Here is a 17,911-nt window from a genome sequence, read left to right on the forward strand (position 1 = left end):
ATACCGGGGTTGACATGCTGTCAGTGGATTGAATCAGGGCATGTGAAGCGTCTGGGGTAAACCATGGAAAGCTGTGTAGGTATGTATATTTGTGTGTGTGGACGTGTATGTATATACATGTGTATGGGGGTGGGTTGGGCCATTTCTTTCGTCTGTTTCCTTGCGCTACCTCGCAAACGTGGGAAACAGCGACAAAGCAAAAAAAAAAAAAGAAGAGGTAGTAAAAGCTTTGCGGAAGATGAAAGCCGGCAAGGCAGCATGTTTGGATGGTATTGCAGTGGAATTTATTAAAAAAGAGGGTGACTGGTTGGTAAGGTTATTTAATGTATGTATGACTCATGGTGAGGTGCCTGAGGATTGGCGGAATGCATGCATAGTGCCATCGTACAAAGGCAAAGGGGATAAGAGTGAGTGCTCAAATTACAGAGGTATAAGTTTGTTGAGTATTCCTGGTAAATTATATGGGAGGGTATTGATTGAGAGGGTGAAGGCATGTACAGAGCATCAGATTGGGGAAGAGCAGTGTGGTTTCAGAAGTGGTAGAGGATGTGTGGATCAGGTGTTTGCTTTGAAGAATGTATGTGAGAAATACTTAGAAAAGCAAATGGTTTTGTATGTAGCATTTATGGATCTGGAGAAGGCATATGATAGAGTGGATAGAGATGCTCTGTGGAAGGTATTAAGAATATATGGTGTGGGAGGCAAGTTGTTAGAAGCAGTGAAAAGTTTTTATCGAGGATGTAAGGCATGTGTACGTGTAGGAAGAGGGTTAGAGAAAAAGGGTTAGAGAAATGTGTGGAAATAAAAAGAATGTGGTTGAGAGAGCAGAAGAGGGTTTGTTGAAGTGGTTTGGACATATGGAGAGATTGAGTGTGGAAAGCTTGACAAAGAGGATATATGAGTCAGAGGTGAATGGAATGAGGAGAAGCTGGAGACCAAATTGGAGGTGGAAAGATGGAGTGAAAAAGATTTTGAGCAATCAGGGCCTGAACATACAGGAGGATGAAAGGCATGCAAGGAATAGAGTAAATTGGAACAGTGTGGTATACCAGGGTCGACGTGCTGTCAATGGACTGAACCAGGGCATGTGAAGTGTCTGAGGTAAACCATGGAAAGGTCTTTGGGGCCTGGATGTGGATAGGGAGTTGTGGTTTTGGTGCATTACACATGACAACTAGAGACTGAGTGTGAGCAAATGGTCCCCCCCTGCCTTTAGTAGCCTTTTACGACACACAGGGAATACGTGGGAAGTATTCTTTCTATCCTATCCCCAGGGATAATATGTAAATCATAAAGGTTTTCCATTTCCTGTGTAGCAATCTAGTGCTAGGAACTGACAAAAATGGCCTCATTTGTTCATATCCACTCTCAGGCAATAAGGCACGATGTACCAAAACCAGTACCCCCTATCCACAACCAAGTCCCACAAACTTAACATTCTCTGGTTCAGCCCATTGTTGACACATTGCCTTCTGTATACCTCATGATCCAACATGTTGAGGCCCCAATAACTCAAAGGGTTTTTCAACGCATCCTTCCACTTTTTTCTTGTTCAGTTCTTCTTATTGTTTTCTCCACTGCCATCATATATACTCTCATAGCCATCTTCTCCTCACTCGTCTTCTCCATATGCTCAAACCATTTCAGCATACCCTCTTCAACTCTCTCAGCCTTACTCTTCATACTGCCACACCTCCCTCTTACTCTCTTTTTTCTTATTTGATCAACCTTCCTCATACCACATATTGTCATCAAACATGTCTTTTCCAACACATCCACCCCTTCTGTTATTTTACGTTTAGGGCCTGCAACTCACACCTGTACAGCACCATTGGTACGACTACATCACCAAACATACCCATCTTTTCCCATACAGACAGTGATCTTTCTTTACACATGCTCCTCAGTGCACCCAGGACCTTTGTCCCCCCACTTCCACACCACTCCTACCTCACCCCACCCCACCCCACCCCACCCTGTGGCTCATATCGACTCATATCAACTTTAGATTCTCTCCGTTCAAACTCACACTAAACTCAACCTATCTCTTCCCCCTGCTAAACCTCATAACTTTACTTTTATTCACATTAACTCTCAACTTCCTCTTTTCACACACCCTCATGGGCTCAGTTACCAGAGTCACCAGCTTCAATCATACTCCTCAAGTCTGTTTCCAGAGATGTGTAATCTTGACTGACCTAAAAAGGCCCCCATCCACTCTGATTGTATTTTCATACTTGTTCACTGTTTCCTGTATTAGTGAAGTTGCACCAGGAAAAGCCACATTTGCTTTCATCCATTCTCAAGCTCTCATGTGTAGTGTACCATAACCATAACCAGGCTCTGCAGACCTCCCCATGGTGTCCCCTGTCTGGCCCCTTCATATACAATTGGAATGATGTGAATACAAGGGACAACATGTTGTCATCCTTATTGATATATGAAATATGAATATGATCATTTCTGATTTTAGGGCTGCAGAATCGTTGCGGTGTTGTCTTTTCATTGCTTGCATCTGCGTGTCTTCCCAACAATGAGCGCAATCCAATCAGCACACCAAAACGTCACCATCTAAGATCACCTACCGTATCCAAGAAGACACAGCGTCTTCACGCAGCTCATTTACTTTCTGTTCATGTTATGATGTCTTCAGGTCTAGAACTTGGCTCTCATGCTCCAGAATGCTGGACACATATATTCAAGTAAGCAAAATCACTTCCACTTATCCCAGAAGATTAATGGCAATATTTTGAGTGTAGTGTATTTTAGACAGGCATGTATGGAAAAATATCTGAATTTTTGAGAATCACTGGCTTTCTAGAAAAAGGAGGAAAAGATCTATTGTGCTTGGCTCTGAAAAAACTTATTTGAAGATAGCAAAACAATTGTAGTTGAGTGTGTTATGAATGAAAATCAGTTACTATGAATTTTATAACAGAATTATGCTGCCATATTGGATTCATCGAAATATTTATGTGCTTTTTGTAAAAACGTAGCTTTCAGTATTGTTATCAGTGTACAAATGCTGCTTAATCTCATAGAATTTAGTCTGTATTCTGTTTCAGATGCTGCATATATCTAGCTGAGCTGGAACACACATTCTTCAGCCACAATAGTGGATATCAGTCATTTCCCACCCGACTCGCTCCACCTATAAACAGTGAGAAGTCCAAGTCTGAATCATCTGATGACATTTTCAAGTATGATGATTATGTATATGAATGAATATATAGAGGGGATGGTAACAGATTCTGCCTGCATGAGGGTATACCGCGAGTGAGAAGTCACCTTTGCTGAGTCTGTATCATCTTCAACTAAGGAAATGGAGTACTGTTTCATCAAGAACTTTCTGCTTTGAACAAGATCATCCTGTCCCTGCAACTAAGTGTAGCACTGCCTTGGAGCTGTAGGAGCTCCTGGAAGAACGGTCATGGGGTAACATCTGGGCCCTTTCAGAAAGGGATTCTGGGGTAATTACAGAAATAGATATGTGGAGAGTATTTCATTAGGGGTTTGTTTGAGAAATACTTGGAAAAAGTGTGCACTGTATATATTATTTATGAATCTTGAAAAAGCATATGATAGTGTTGAAAAAGTTGTATTGTGAAAGGTAAAGTAAATGTACAGGGAAATGGAAAGTTACTAGATTCAGTGAGGAATTTGTAATAGGACTGTAAGGTATGCGCATGTGCGGGAAGAGCAGTAGCACCAAAGCTACACTACACTCGGCAACAAGGACAAGGTGGACTTCTTCGAAGCAAGCTCTTTGAGTAGACCATACTTTTTTCCTTGAACTGAAAATAATATAGCCTTATCAAACATGACTTTTAACTTGCAGTGTAACCTCAAGCAGGGATACTGCAGTAACACCTATTAGAGGATATGTAATGAATAACAATAAACTCATTGAGTGGTTTATGGTTAAGGCTTCACTAAGACAAATATGTATTATGTTTCTGTGGTCATTTAATGTATTTGTTGGTAAGACATAAGTTCTGACTGGTAATAAGAATAATGATTTTGTATGGAAACCAGTGGAAGAATTTGAAAGTAAATTGTTGTTGCTATACATAGCTGATAGGTTGATGATATAATCATCACATGAGTAAGTAACAGCTGGTAAGTAAGATGGGAGAATGTGTGAAAAGGGGAACTTAAATGCAAATGCAAATCCATAATGGTTTTGCTTGGGAAAGGAATTGAAATGGAAAACATAATGGCAAATAGGGTTTATGCTTAATCTCAAAATTTATAAAGATAAGCAAATGGATTTGTATGTAGCATTTATGGATCTGGAGAAGGCATATGATAGAGTTGATAGAGATGCTCTGTGGAAGGTATTAAGAATATATGGTGTGGGAGGCAAGTTGTTAGAAGCAGTGAAAAGTTTTTATCGAGGATGTAAGGCATGTGTACGTGTAGGAAGAGAGGAAAGTGATTGGTTCTCAGTGAATGTAGGTTTGCGGCAGGGGTGTGTGATGTCTCCATGGTTGTTTAATTTGTTTATGGATGGGGTTGTTAGGGAGGTAAATGCAAGAGTTTTGGAAAGAGGGGCAAGTATGAAGTCTGTTGGGGATGAGAGAGCTTGGGAAGTGAGTCAGTTGTTGTTCGCTGATGATACAGCGCTGGTGGCGGATTCATGTGAGAAACTGCAGAAGCTGGTGACGGAGTTTGGTAAAGTGTGTGGAAGAAGAAAGTTAAGAGTAAATGTCAATAAGAGCAAGGTTATTAGGTACAGTAGGGTTGAGGGTCAAGTCAATTGGGAGGTGAGTTTGAATGGTGAGAGGCTGGAGGAAGTGAAGTGTTTTAGATATCTGGGAGTGGATCTGTCAGCGGATGGAACCATGGAAGCGGAAGTGGATCATAGGGTGGGGGAGGGGGCGAAAATTTTGGGAGCCTTGAAAAATGTGTGGAAGTCGAGAACATTATCCCGGAAAGCAAAAATGGGTATGTTTGAAGGAATAGTAGTTCCAACAATGTTGTATGGTTGCGAGGCGTGGGCTATGGATAGAGTTGTGCGTAGGAGGATGGATGTGCTGGAAATGAGATGTTTGAGGACAATGTGTGGTGTGAGGTGGTTTGATCGAGTAAGTAACGTAAGGGTAAGAGAGATGTGTGGAAATAAAAAGAGCGTGGTTGAGAGAGCAGAAGAGGGTGTTTTGAAATGGTTTGGGCACATGGAGAGAATGAGTGAGGAAAGATTGACCAAGAGGATATATGTGTCGGAGGTGGAGGGAACGAGGAGAAGAGGGAGACCAAATTGGAGGTGGAAAGATGGAGTGAAAAAGATTTTGTGTGATCGGGGCCTGAACATGCAGGAGGGTGAAAGGAGGGCAAGGAATAGAGTGAATTGGAGCGATGTGGTATACAGGGGTTGACGTGCTGTCAGTGGATTGAATCAAGGCATGTGAAGCGTCTGGGGTAAACCATGGAAAGCTGTGTAGGTATGTATATTTGCGTGTGTGGACGTGTGTATGTACATGTGTATGGGGGGGGTTGGGTCATTTCTTTCGTCTGTTTCCTTGCGCTACCTCGCAAACGCGGGAGACAGCGACAAAGTATAAAAAAAAAAAAAAAAAAAAAAAAAAAAAAAAAAAGCAGAGGATGAAGAGGTTACGTTTGTATGAGTATCTAGGTAATACCTTTAGAAAATCTTGGTGAGTATATCAAAATAACAGGGGGAAATTTGAATGGTAAGCACTTCCAGAAACCATAAAAGCATTATTAGATGTACACCCATCCCTCCTTTATGCTAGGGTTGTGTTCTGTGAAAACCTTGCACAAAGAGAAATCCCATGTAGCAAACTAGTAAACATACAGAGAAAAATGGGATATGTGCAGTAGTCATGGTCATTACTGGTGGATTTTCCTGATACCTCTACATTTTGTACCTTCTGACATTGAATAAACTTACTAGCCATATCTATCCATCCTGTACTTGCTTGAAATGGCTCTTGCTCAGCTGCAATGTCTTTTTTACATAAACACTTATACATCTTCAGAGCTTTAGACCTAAGCTGAAGGCTGCTTTTCTTATTCATCTCATTTTCTGTGTATAATGCGAGTTATGCATAGTTGTGGTATATTGCCAGTACTACCCACCAGGGTGTTAGATTGTTAGTGACAGCTGCATAGCTAGCCAACACTTTAGTGGTTGTCATGTTGCACTTCTCTGACTCGGCTCGCTGTTGTTTCTGCCTCACCCACACATGGACTACTGGTATTCTGTCTACTAACATAAAATCTCTCCTTGTCATACATAACACTTTACAGCATGTAACTCACAGAACTCATTCTTTGTTGCTTTAGATATTCCTGTAGTGAGTATTATGCACTAGCCATACCATTTGGTGAAATTGTAGGAGCAATGGTAAGGAGCAGTGGATAAGAGCACTTCGGCAAGAGCATTAGGTATTAGTCATAGGTAGGAACATTAGTCAGGAGTATTAGGTGTAGCAGTCTGTAGAAATGATAGGTAGGAGCTTCTGCAAACAGTGCACTAGAGATGCCCTTTGCCAGTGACCTGTTAAGGGTGCGGCACGAAAGGCTAAGAAGCAGCACTAGAGTTCACTAGTTATGGCCGTGGCCACCCCCTTGACTGGAGTTCCAGCTGGGAACAGGTATTAGAGATATATATAGATAGATACAGATTCTCCATAAGAGGATTTCTAATCCTTAGCAGACAGAGTAGTAGGGTGGACCACAGCACTTTGAATTTTCTCTGCATTCTTTATGTTGTACATTGTACATTCTCCCAGATTGTAAGTATGCCCAGGCACTGACGCTCCCTCACTAGCATCAGCACATCATATGATTTCTAGCTTTGTTTCTTTGGTCAGAGAAGTTTCCTTTATGTAATTGCTGTTTTATTGGTAGGAAAAGATGTTACTGGATGTTTGGATGCCATATTAATAAAGACAGACAGTGGGTTGCAGGAAAGTAATATTAGCAGGTATACCTAAAATACAAAAGTAACACTGATCCACACACATTGGTGATAACTGGAAGACTGACCTGCTGGCAGGGACATGGTGCACTCCACCCAGGACCCACATTGCTCTACCTGCCACCCCTCTCCGAAGCTTTGGCACACTTTTTACTGTGCTGACGCTTCATCACTAGCATCAGCACATTGTAAGATTTCTAGCTTTGTTTCTAAGTAGAGAGTTTTATTTTGTTTAACTGCTGGCTCTGGGGTCCTAAGATGTTGCTGGATGTTTGGTTGCCTTATTAACAAACACAAACATGGCAGGTTGCAGGAAATCGCATTAACAGGTATACCCAAATTGTACAAGTAGCAGAGATCTACACATAACTGTGGTAAGTGCGAGACTGACTGGCTGGTGGGAACATAGCATACTCCACCAAGGACTCACATTTTCTCCACCTGCCAACATTCATTGAAGTTTTGGCACACTTTCTACCATGCTGATGGTCCTTCACCAGCATCAGCACATTGTAAGATTTCTAGCTTCATTTCTAAAGTCAAAGAAGTTTTCTTCCATTTAAGCACGGGTTCTGGGGTAGAAAATGTTGTTCGGTGATTGGAAGCCATGTGGGTTGCAGGAAAATCACATTAGAAGTTATATCCAAATGGCACAGATCTGCACACAACATTAGTAACTGCGCGACTGACATGCTAGTGGGAATGTAGCGCACTTCACCCAGGACTCACAATTACTTCACCTACCAGCCATCACTGAAGATGTGGCATATTTTCTACTGCACACATAGTAGCAAATTTCAAACACATGAAAAGAGGGACTGGTAGAATTAAGTAATATCTATGGTCCCACATAAAGCAAGGACTGGGTGTAAACTATGTCAGCCACCAGATGATGTTGCAAGGTTTGTCAGGAGTGGTGCAACCCACAATGTTGACTGATGATAAATCATGAGAAGATTTTGCATTAGCCATCCTGATATGTTGCAGGAAAAGACATATGTTATATTGATTGATTGTAAGGCCATTTTATTTGAATATGAGCTCATTATATCATTCAGAGAGTCATTATAGATTAATTATAATTGTATATGTTGTTAGATGATAAAAGAAAACAACATGCCTTTATTTCAGTGCATAGGTTATATTTTCTTATGTGTTTCCATCTTATTACATGTATGAAAGTAATTTTTATTATCAGGTTTGTTGTTAATTAATCAGGTTACTTGATTATACTTTGCAGCGATGACCTCTATCGCTTTGTGGTGCCAGTGTCACCACTGGCTCCAACTGCAAGTGTGGAGGAGCTGATTCGAGAAAGCCAAAATGATACTAGCAACAGTGGTTTTCTCTCTCCTCAAGACACAGGAAGAGCTATTTGTGCCCTCACTCAGCTTGTTGACAGGTAGAATGAAGATTTATTTCATTACCAATGCTTTTTCAGTTGTTCCTTTTTGTTATGTGACTCCCATAACCAGTTGATAGGTTGATTAAGTGTTTGTGGGCAGGAGCATAAAACTACTGGTAGCAAAGTGTTTCAAGATGATTTTATTGCCCTGGATCCTTAGCCTTTAAATGCAAACTGTTTTATTTAAATGCTGTGTTACATATATGGACTGTACTAATAAAAATGGACTTGCAAGTCAACTTTTGGTGTGGGTTTTTGCATTGATTTTAATGTTTTTTCAACCTTGTTGTTGGAATTGGTAATTGCTTTAGCTCAAAAGTGTCTGGATTCTAACCTTAGGTGAAACACATGGTAGCCTTTCATAGTTTGTAGATTCTTATTCTGTTACTCTAGTTTCTAAAATTATATCAGTTTCAGTATGGTCAAAAGGTTCTGGTCTTTATTGAGACTTCACTGAGTTTTCTTAGTGTACAGACCAGGTCTCTCAGGTATAATCAGCCTAGTGTTTCCAAGGAACCTATCATATATTGATGCCAAAGACGGTCACTAGGTGTGGTGATTATTTCTCCTGCTTGAAGAATTACACAAGTTTTGATCTAGAATGGTTGAATTACTCTCCAGCTGAGCCTAGATTTGAATCTTGCTCATGCCTACTTTGGAAGTTCACACAACTGTAGTTGGTTGTTTGATCCATGTTACTGAAGACTCGAAGCAGACAAAGTCCCTACTTGCCTGTGAACTATTTGCTGCAAAACTAGTGTCCTTGAACAACACTTGGTCAATGCCTGACACCTAGAACACTGAAGTTAAGTAAATAACAGTGAATGAAATTATGCTAAGGGATGAGTAAATTCATTGCATTTCTCTTTGACATACAGGAGAATTTTCATTTGTCACATTGTCATTGTAAGCCTAGAGATTTTATAGCTTTTTTCCTTCCTCCTGTTTTTTTTTTGTTGTTTTTCTTTGACCTCTCATTTGAATATTGGGTAATGGTTACAAAAAAGAATGTAAGTCAGTGAAAGTATCACTTTTCCTTTTAAGATGTAATCTTGATAAGAAACCTTTCTCTTTTACACTCCCCTCTCTCCTTTTCTAGTTTGATTGGCACCATAAGTTACATGACACTGAGGTGTATGCATGAGATTTACCCTTGTGTGGGAGCTGAAATTGCAGTTTGAATTATGTAGTTTATGAGGTAATGATTGCTTTTAGACCATGAATTTTCCTAACTGGATTTTGATGTCTTGTTATGGTAGCCAATTGATAAGTTTGTAAAACTCTCAAGAAAAATGTATTGATCATGAATGCAAACCATAGGTAGTCATATTTAGAGAAGAGAGTCAGGTTATGAATTATGAATGGGTTGAGAGAATGAACAGAGGAAATACGAAGTTAACTATATAGTTAGAGCCTTATTTATTAGTTATGAAGGGAAAACTGATAGTTTTATATTGACAGGCATATTATGCATATCTCAAAGAGAGTGCATATTGGAAAATATATTAGGCATTAGATGTAATGACGTTAGAAGTCATGTTGGCACTTGTGATACTGGATGCAATACAAATATGAGTTTTTAGCAGTAGAATAACTAAGTTTCTCATTCATTCTTTATTTTGTTTTTAAGTTGTTGTGTGGAGTTAAGTGCATAGAAGTAAAAGCTGATGAATTTATAGGGAGATACATTTCTATGGGTTACTGGCATTCTGTCCACATACGTTCAATCTCTCCCTGTCAGACACAGACCTAACTCAAACAGTTCATTCTTCATAACTCTAGATTTTTCTATGGTGAGTACTATGTGCTAGCCCTGCCTTTTGGCAAAATGATAGGAGCAATAGCTAGAAGTAGTAGGTAGAAACATGAGGTAGAAGTAGTAGGTAGGAACATTGGGCAGAAGTGGTCAGTTAGATCATTAGGTAGGAGCCTCTACAAACTCTGCCCTAGACTTGGCCTCTGCCAGTGGCCTGTTTAAGGTGAGGAACTAAAGGCTAAGAAGCAGCATTGGAGTTCACTAGTTGTGGAGACTGTTGCCCTGGCCACCCCCTTTGAGGGAGTTTCAGATGGAAACGGGCATAAATAGATAGATAGATAAATAGAAAAGGGAATACTGATGATAGAAAGGATATGGAGAGAAAGACTCACAGTACATTTGTGTGAGAGTAGTGGGAGTAGATGTGGAAGATTGAAGTGAAACTGAAAGGAGATGATAAGAGATGACTTTCCCCGGAATGATTTCTTAAAAAAGGAATCTACTGAATAAAGCTGAGATTTTGATGCATAAGGAAGGTTCTGCTATAGTCACTGTGCTATACACAAGGAATATAAAGGGAAAAAGCTACTTTATAAGTATTACTAATATATCTACTTTTCATATGAGCTTGCCTTCATATGTGAATGTGTTTCCAGATTGTTTGATGATGCTTCTACTAAATTGAACATGGCATCATTGGTGAGCTTCTTAACAGAGCTGTGTGCAGCATCTCAAGCACAGCTGTTCTCGCGCATGACTCCACAAACTCCACAGAGAGTGCTCATTAAATGGCCCAGGAAGGTGTGTAGCATATTGTTTGTTTGTAGACTTACTCTTTATATTCAGCCATTTAGAAATAGCTTTACCTCTCTTATGAATCATATTTCACCAAATATAATAATAGAAAATAGAGTGAGTATTTTGAAGGAGTGTTGAATGTGTTTGATGATAGGGTAGCAGATGTATGGCTTTTGGGTAGTATTTGAAGTGAGAGAGTTGTGGAGAATATTTTGGTGAAGAGAGAAAAGATGGTAAAAGCCTTGCGTAAGATGATATGCAGCAAGGCATGAAGTGGATGATGTTGCATGTGAATTTCTTAAGAAAATTTATGCAGTGCCATTGTATAAAGGCAAGTTGGATACAGATGAGTGGTCAGATTACATAGGTATGAGTTTGTTGAGTGCTCCTGGTAAATTTGAATGGGAGAATGGTGATTGAGAGGGTGAAGGCATGCACAGAGCATCAAATTGGAAAGAAACATTATGGTTTTAGAAGTAGTAAAGGATGCATGGATCAGTCGTTTGCTGTAAAGAATGTGTGTGAGAAATACTTAGAAACAGATGGATTTGTATGTGGCATTTATGGATTTGGAAAAAGCATATGATAGGTTGATAGAGCTGCCTTATGGCAGATCTTAAGAATATATGGTGTGGAGGGAAAGCTACAAGAAGCAGTGAGAAGTTTTCATCAAGTGTGTAAGGCATGTGTACAAGTAGGAAGAGAGGAGAATGAGCGATTCCATGTGATGGTCACTCTGTGGCAGGGGTGTTTAATGTTACCATGGCTGTTTAGTATGTTTATGGATGGGGTGGTGAGGGAGGTAAATGCAAAATTTTTGGAGGGAAGGGTAATTTAGATAGTCTGTAGGGGATGAGAGGGCCTGGAAAGTGTGTCAGTTGTTGTTTGCTGATGATACAGCACTGGTGGAAGATTCGAGTGAGAAAGTTGGTGACTGAGTTTGAAAGATAACATGAACTGAGAAAGTTGAGAGTAAATGTGAATAGAGGAAGGTTATTAGGTTTAGCAATTTAAGGGTCAGGTTAGTTGGGGTGTGAGTTTGAATGAAGAAAAATTGAAGGAAGTGAGGAGTTGTAGATACATGTGAGTAGACATGGTAGCAAATGGAACCGTGAAAGTAGAAGTGAGTCATAGGGTGAGTGACGGTTGAAGGTTCTGGGAGCATTGCAAAATGTGTGAAAAGGGAGATTGTTATCTGGGAAAGCAAAAATGGGTATGTTTGAAGGTACAGTAGTCCCAGCAATCTTAAAGGAATGCAAGACGTGGGCTATAGATGATTTTGTGCTGAGGAGGGTGGAGGTATTGGAAATTAAATGTTTGAAGACAGTATGTGGTGTGAAGTCTTTGATTGAGTTAAAGGCTAAGAGAAAAGTATGGTGATAAAAAGAGTGTGGTTGAGAAACCTAAGAAGGTGTGCTGAAATGGTTTGGACATACAAAGAGAATGAATGAGGATAGGTTAACAAAGAGGATATATGCATCAGAAGTGGATGGAACAAAAAAGAGGGAGACCAAATTGGGGATGGAAGGATGGAATGAAAAAGATTTTGAGTGGTCAGGGCCTAAACATGCAGGAGGATGAATGTTGTTTACTGGATAGAATGAATTGGAATGATGTGTTGTATGGAGGTTGATGTGCTGTCATTGGACTGAACCAGGGCATGTGAAGCAGCCATGATGAAACCATGAAAGGTCTGCGGGGCCTGGTTGTGGATAGGTAGTTGTATTTTCAGTGCATTGCACGTGACAGCTAGAGAATGAATGTGAGTGAATGTGGCCTTTCTTCTTCTGTTCCTTGTGTTACCTCAGTAACACCTGTCTATCTAGATGTACTTCACTTATGTGCTTATTCAAAGTGTGGAAATGTCCAGCTCACTTAATCTTAGGTCTTCCATGATTATTTAAATGGCAACTTTCATAACCTCCCAGTTCTATAATATTCATAATACCTCAACCTTGTATTTTCAGCGAATTGGCTACCTGAAAACAATAAATCATTATTTATTATTAATGTAGGAAATGGTGATGGAGTATGAAGAAATAAAGCATGATAATAGTAATGAAAAACTTTAGACTCTGTGTCTCTCTGTTGACTCAGTTATTATCCTTAGACAAGTGCATCAGGAGGACCAGAGGGGGCCCAAGGAAAGAGCGGTGATATTTTGCTGTTACATCGTTTAGCTGAAGTGATGCTTCGTGCTGTCAATTCAGGCAGACCACTTCTACATATCATGAGAGCTTGGGCTGTTGCTGGCCCCCACTTTATGGAGGTAATGTGGGTTCCAGTTTATATTGTTATTGCTTTAACATACACCTGCATGCAACCATTTGAAACTACATTCCCTTAGACGAATGTGGGTTACACTTACACATCAGTGCTCTTGACACCACCTATTTTGTCAACTATATTAAAATTGATTCAACATGTCAGAGGTCCTCTCATACCCAAGAAGCAACCCCCACAGTGAGAACACCAACACTTCTTCCTTAACTGTCTGTCCAGACAAACATACCACCACACTTCATGACCTCTAGTCCTGACATGTGGATGTGGCTACTTCTTCAGTACAGCGGGAGCCCCATTTATGCAGGGAATGCATGGGAAGTATTCTTTCTCCCCTATCCCCAGGGATGATATATATAATGAAAAAGAAAAAATCCAACTATATTTGCCATTTCCCACAGAGCAAGGTAGCATCATGAACAGAGGACTCAGCCTTAGAGGGAAAATTCTCACTTGGCCCCCTTCTCTGTTCCTTCTTTTGGAAAAGTAAAAACTGGAGGGGAGGATTTCCAGCCTCCCATTCCCACCCCTTTTAGTCACCTCCTACAACATGCAGGGAATGATGATATATAACTATTATACTCAATCGCCGTTTTCCATGTTATTTAGGTAGGGCCAGAAAACAGACAAAGAAAGACCCAGCCACTCACATACACATATATATATCCATATACACACATACACGATGCCCTAGAGTGTATTGACACCATGTCCCCAAGTATACCATATCACTCCAAATCATTCAATCCCATGCACACCTCTCACTCTCCTGCATGTTTAATCCTTTATAACTCAAAGTGTCTTTCATTCCCTCATTCCATCTCCTCTGTCTCTCCTTCACCCTAGCTTTTTTCACTTCTGAGAAATGTATCCTCTTGGACAGCCTCTCTTTGCCTGTTTGCTCCATATGTCCAAACCACATCAGCACATCTTGGTAAGCTTTCTGTCATACCCTCTTACTTTTGCACATCTCTATTACACAATCATGAATAAGCTGAACATTCTACTGACTGACTTAAAAACATAATGAAAGGAATGCAAGGATAGTAAATGAACAGAAAGACAGAATAATTTATCCATAATTTTCTTTGAATGAAAATTTCAAAGAATATTATCATAACATAACAGCTGTTTTATATTGTTAGTGACTTTGTTTTAGAAATATATAGGTTTCCTGAGCAATAATCATTTAGAAAATAACAACTCCTTGCTAAGTGTACTTACTATTAGTTGGAAAGTGCATACAGAGAATATGGTCGTAAGCCCTTCAAATTTTTTCTTCCAGGCTGCATGTCATAAAGATGGATCAGTAAGCAAAAAGGCAGTAAGCTCTATCCATGATATTGTGAATGCATTGCTAAGCAATCAGACAGAGCTTCCCCACTTTCATTTTAATGAAGCCTTGTTCAAGCCCTTTGAAAACTTACTTTGTTTGGAACTTTGTGATTCTGATGTCCAGGATCAGGTGAGTATTATTGTTTTATTGTGTTGCAAAACAGCTGTTTGAAAAATTGATGATATATATACCAGCACTAATCACCAAATATTTTTGAAGAAGCCAGTATTGTGATTAGATTTAAAGGTAAAGATTACAGATAAGTTGTAACATTTTATATAAATTTGGTTTTGGAGACAATTACCATGACCACCCCCTTGAGGGAGTTCCATTTGGGAACAGGCATCAGAGATATAGATAGATAGATAGTATTTAACCCTTAGCTTTCTGTCTATCTGTATCTCTGACACCTGTTCCCTTCAGGAATTCCCTCAAGGGTGGTGGCCACAGCAATAGTCTCCATAACTAGTGAACTCCAGTGCCACTTCTTAGCCTTTAATGCCTCACCCTGAACTGGCCACTGGCTGAGGGCCAGTCTAGAGCAATATTTGCAGGGGCTCCTACTTAATGTTCCTACTGACTACTTTTACCTAATGTTCCTGCCTAATGTTTCTACCTAACAGCCCTCCCAAAATTTTCCTACCTACCACTACTGCTACTACCTATTGCTCCTACCATTTTGCCAAAAGTAGGGCTAGCACATGGCACTCACCACAGGAAATCTAGACTTATGAAGAATTAGCTGTGTGAATTAAGTGTTGTCAAGTGTTGTGTGTGACAGGGAGAGAGATTTTGTATGTTTGTGGACAGAATGCCAGCAGTCCATGTGTAGGTGAGGCAGAAAGAAAAGACAGCTACCTGGGTTAAAGGAGTTCAACTTGACTACCAATGAAGTGCTGGCTCACTATGCAGCTATCACTAACCCTTCTGATACCCAGGCAGGTAGTAGTGGTAATATACCTCGCTGGTCATTGGCTGTCCACCAGGCACTACCTTCCAGTTCTTATCTCATTGGGTAGAACATTGAAAAGTCACTCCATAAGTCTTGCAGATCACTGTTGTATTTTTTTCAGTGTCTTTGCAGTATATCTCAAGGCATGCCATCCTCTTATTTCTTTCACTGTAATTGTATGAGGATATCAGGGTCAGTACATTCACTTTGTTTTATTTTAAATTTGTCCATGTATATATTTTCAAACATCTAACCTTCCTTCATTTCAGAGAGGGAGAGACTGAGGAGGAAATGGAAGATTGTAGTGAAGGAGGCTTTGGGGTATCACGGTTTGATCAGGCTAGGGTGAAAGATTTGCCCTTGGTAGAATTGATTGCATGAGTATGGTATGTTAGGAGCCGATGTGCTCTTAATTTTGCTGAAAAGATCACAGCAAGTGATGGTAGTCATTGGTACTTGGCTGTGGATGGTGGGCTCTGGTTTGGCACATTGTACATGACAACTAAAGAGTGCATAAGCTTGAATGGTGTGTTTGTTCCTGATTCTCCTCGATGGGAGAGGCATAAAGGTATGAAATGTGAAATTGATTGTACACTGCAGATAGCAATAGTATATGCAAACTGATACAACCATAAACAATTTGTGTTGGAAATTTTACTAACATCAGTTTTATGTACAGATTGTAAGCAGTATATGTGAGTTTGTTGAAAGTTGCACTCCTGAAATTCGATCTGGTTGGCGTCCTCTCTTTGGTGCTTTGAGATGTGTTCGCCCTCCCTCCATCCTGCCAGCACCAGTTACTAGCAGTGCAACCGGTGAGTTCCTCCTGGCATTGAATGGTTACATCTCACTCAACACAGAAATGTAAAAGTTTTTTAGGGACAGTATACCACTTCTCAGTCAGAACAGGATAGCAAATTCAAAGATTTAACTAAATACATTACTGCACAGGATAGTGTGAATTGGAATGATGTGGTTTACAGAGGACAATGTGCTGTCAGTATACTGACCCAGGGGTTATGAAGCCAAGGGGGAAACAAGGGAAAGGTCTATTTGGCCTGGTTGTGGATAGGGAGCTGTGATTTTGGTGCATTGCTCGTGACACCTAGAGAATGGATGTGAGTGAATGTGGCCTTACTTCATCTACTCTGAACACTACATCATTAATGTGGGGAGACAGTTACCAAATAGACATTAGCTAGTGTAAATCTTCATTTTTTAATGAGACAGATATCAAGAGGAAATGATTATGCTCTCATATATTTTTCAGATTTGCTAGTTGTGTATTCTAGTGGAAGGTAGTAAGATCTTTGAATGGGAAAGTATAGAGTAGTTTGATTACATGTAATTAAAACTTTTTGACAAAATTTTAGCATCCTTGCCCAAAGGAATAAGATATATCTTTCAGTTTGTGTATCTGTAACAGTGTTCCTGTATATATGCTAGGAAATAGATGATAAAATTGATATGTGAACTGTTAAGAGAGAATTACCCTTTTTTCAGGCTGTGGCTCAGCTGCAACAAGAGACAGTGTTGGTCACCTTCATGTTGTGAGAGATGTGTTTGAAGCATTTTTGGCAACGGATAATGTTCTAGTATTTGCCAATGCAGCACTGGATTGTATCTTGTGTCTCCTCAAACATGTCAAGGGCTCAGGTACGAGATTATGTTTTTATGTAAGTATGTGTAGTCATTAGAAAGCTGGCAATTGCAGAGAAGAGTCTTTTCTCAAAGATTAAGGTGGGAAAAGATGAACAGGTACATATCCATTTTTGCCCTCCACAATACCATTCTCCCTTTCCTCACATTCTTCATCGCTCCCTGCCCCTTCACCCTCTTCCCCCACCCTATGACTCTTCTGCATCCATGGTTCCATTCACTGCCAAGCCCACTACCAGGTATCTAAAATACTTCACTTCCTCCAATTTTTCTCTATTCAAACTTTGCATCCTAGCTAACTTGTCCCTCAACTCTGTTGAACCTAATAACCTTGCTTTTGTTGACATTTACACTCAATTTTCTCCCATCACACACTTTTCCAAACTCAGTAATCACCTTCTGCAGTTTCTCACTCGAATCTTAATATCTCTTTTATCTTTAATAGGTGAGGAGGAGAGCTCTGATGAAACAGTGGTTGGATGGGATGAGTTAGTAGTAGGGGATTTGTGCCTTGATGCCCTTCGATACTTACACCGCTGTGCAGCCATGCTTGCATCCATGTATGAGATGCCAGCTTGTCCAGTCTTCCATGCTGCTCACAGGTGTGAATCACTTTGTGCTTGATATAAGTATGAAAAAGAATCCTTAAAAGAGATCATTAGTTGAGAAAAATTCATTGCACCAGTTCTTTTATTATGGTATTATTTAATACTTTTTACAGGTAGATCAAAGTCATATCTTAACCATTTTGCCATATAGATTGTATTATAAGTGAG

At 40.0% G+C, this 17,911-nt stretch overlaps 1 protein-coding gene across 1 annotated transcript in view; it reads left to right on the forward strand.

The window, feature by feature from the left end:
* The window catches only part of LOC139759792 (brefeldin A-inhibited guanine nucleotide-exchange protein 3), a 93,070-nt gene that overhangs the window by 43,946 nt on the left and 31,213 nt on the right, over positions 1-17,911 (forward strand). The window contains exons 20-28 of the mRNA XM_071682257.1: positions 2,474-2,702; positions 3,066-3,200; positions 8,187-8,348; positions 10,764-10,908; positions 13,016-13,174; positions 14,474-14,653; positions 16,156-16,291; positions 16,980-17,132; positions 17,581-17,737. Of these exons, the coding sequence (XP_071538358.1) occupies positions 2,474-2,702; positions 3,066-3,200; positions 8,187-8,348; positions 10,764-10,908; positions 13,016-13,174; positions 14,474-14,653; positions 16,156-16,291; positions 16,980-17,132; positions 17,581-17,737 (1,456 nt within the window). The remainder of the gene's footprint in view (positions 1-2,473; positions 2,703-3,065; positions 3,201-8,186; positions 8,349-10,763; positions 10,909-13,015; positions 13,175-14,473; positions 14,654-16,155; positions 16,292-16,979; positions 17,133-17,580; positions 17,738-17,911) is intronic.

This window comes from Panulirus ornatus, chromosome 34 (genome assembly GCF_036320965.1).
Source record: "Panulirus ornatus isolate Po-2019 chromosome 34, ASM3632096v1, whole genome shotgun sequence".
Classification (NCBI taxonomy): Eukaryota; Metazoa; Arthropoda; class Malacostraca; order Decapoda; family Palinuridae; genus Panulirus; species Panulirus ornatus.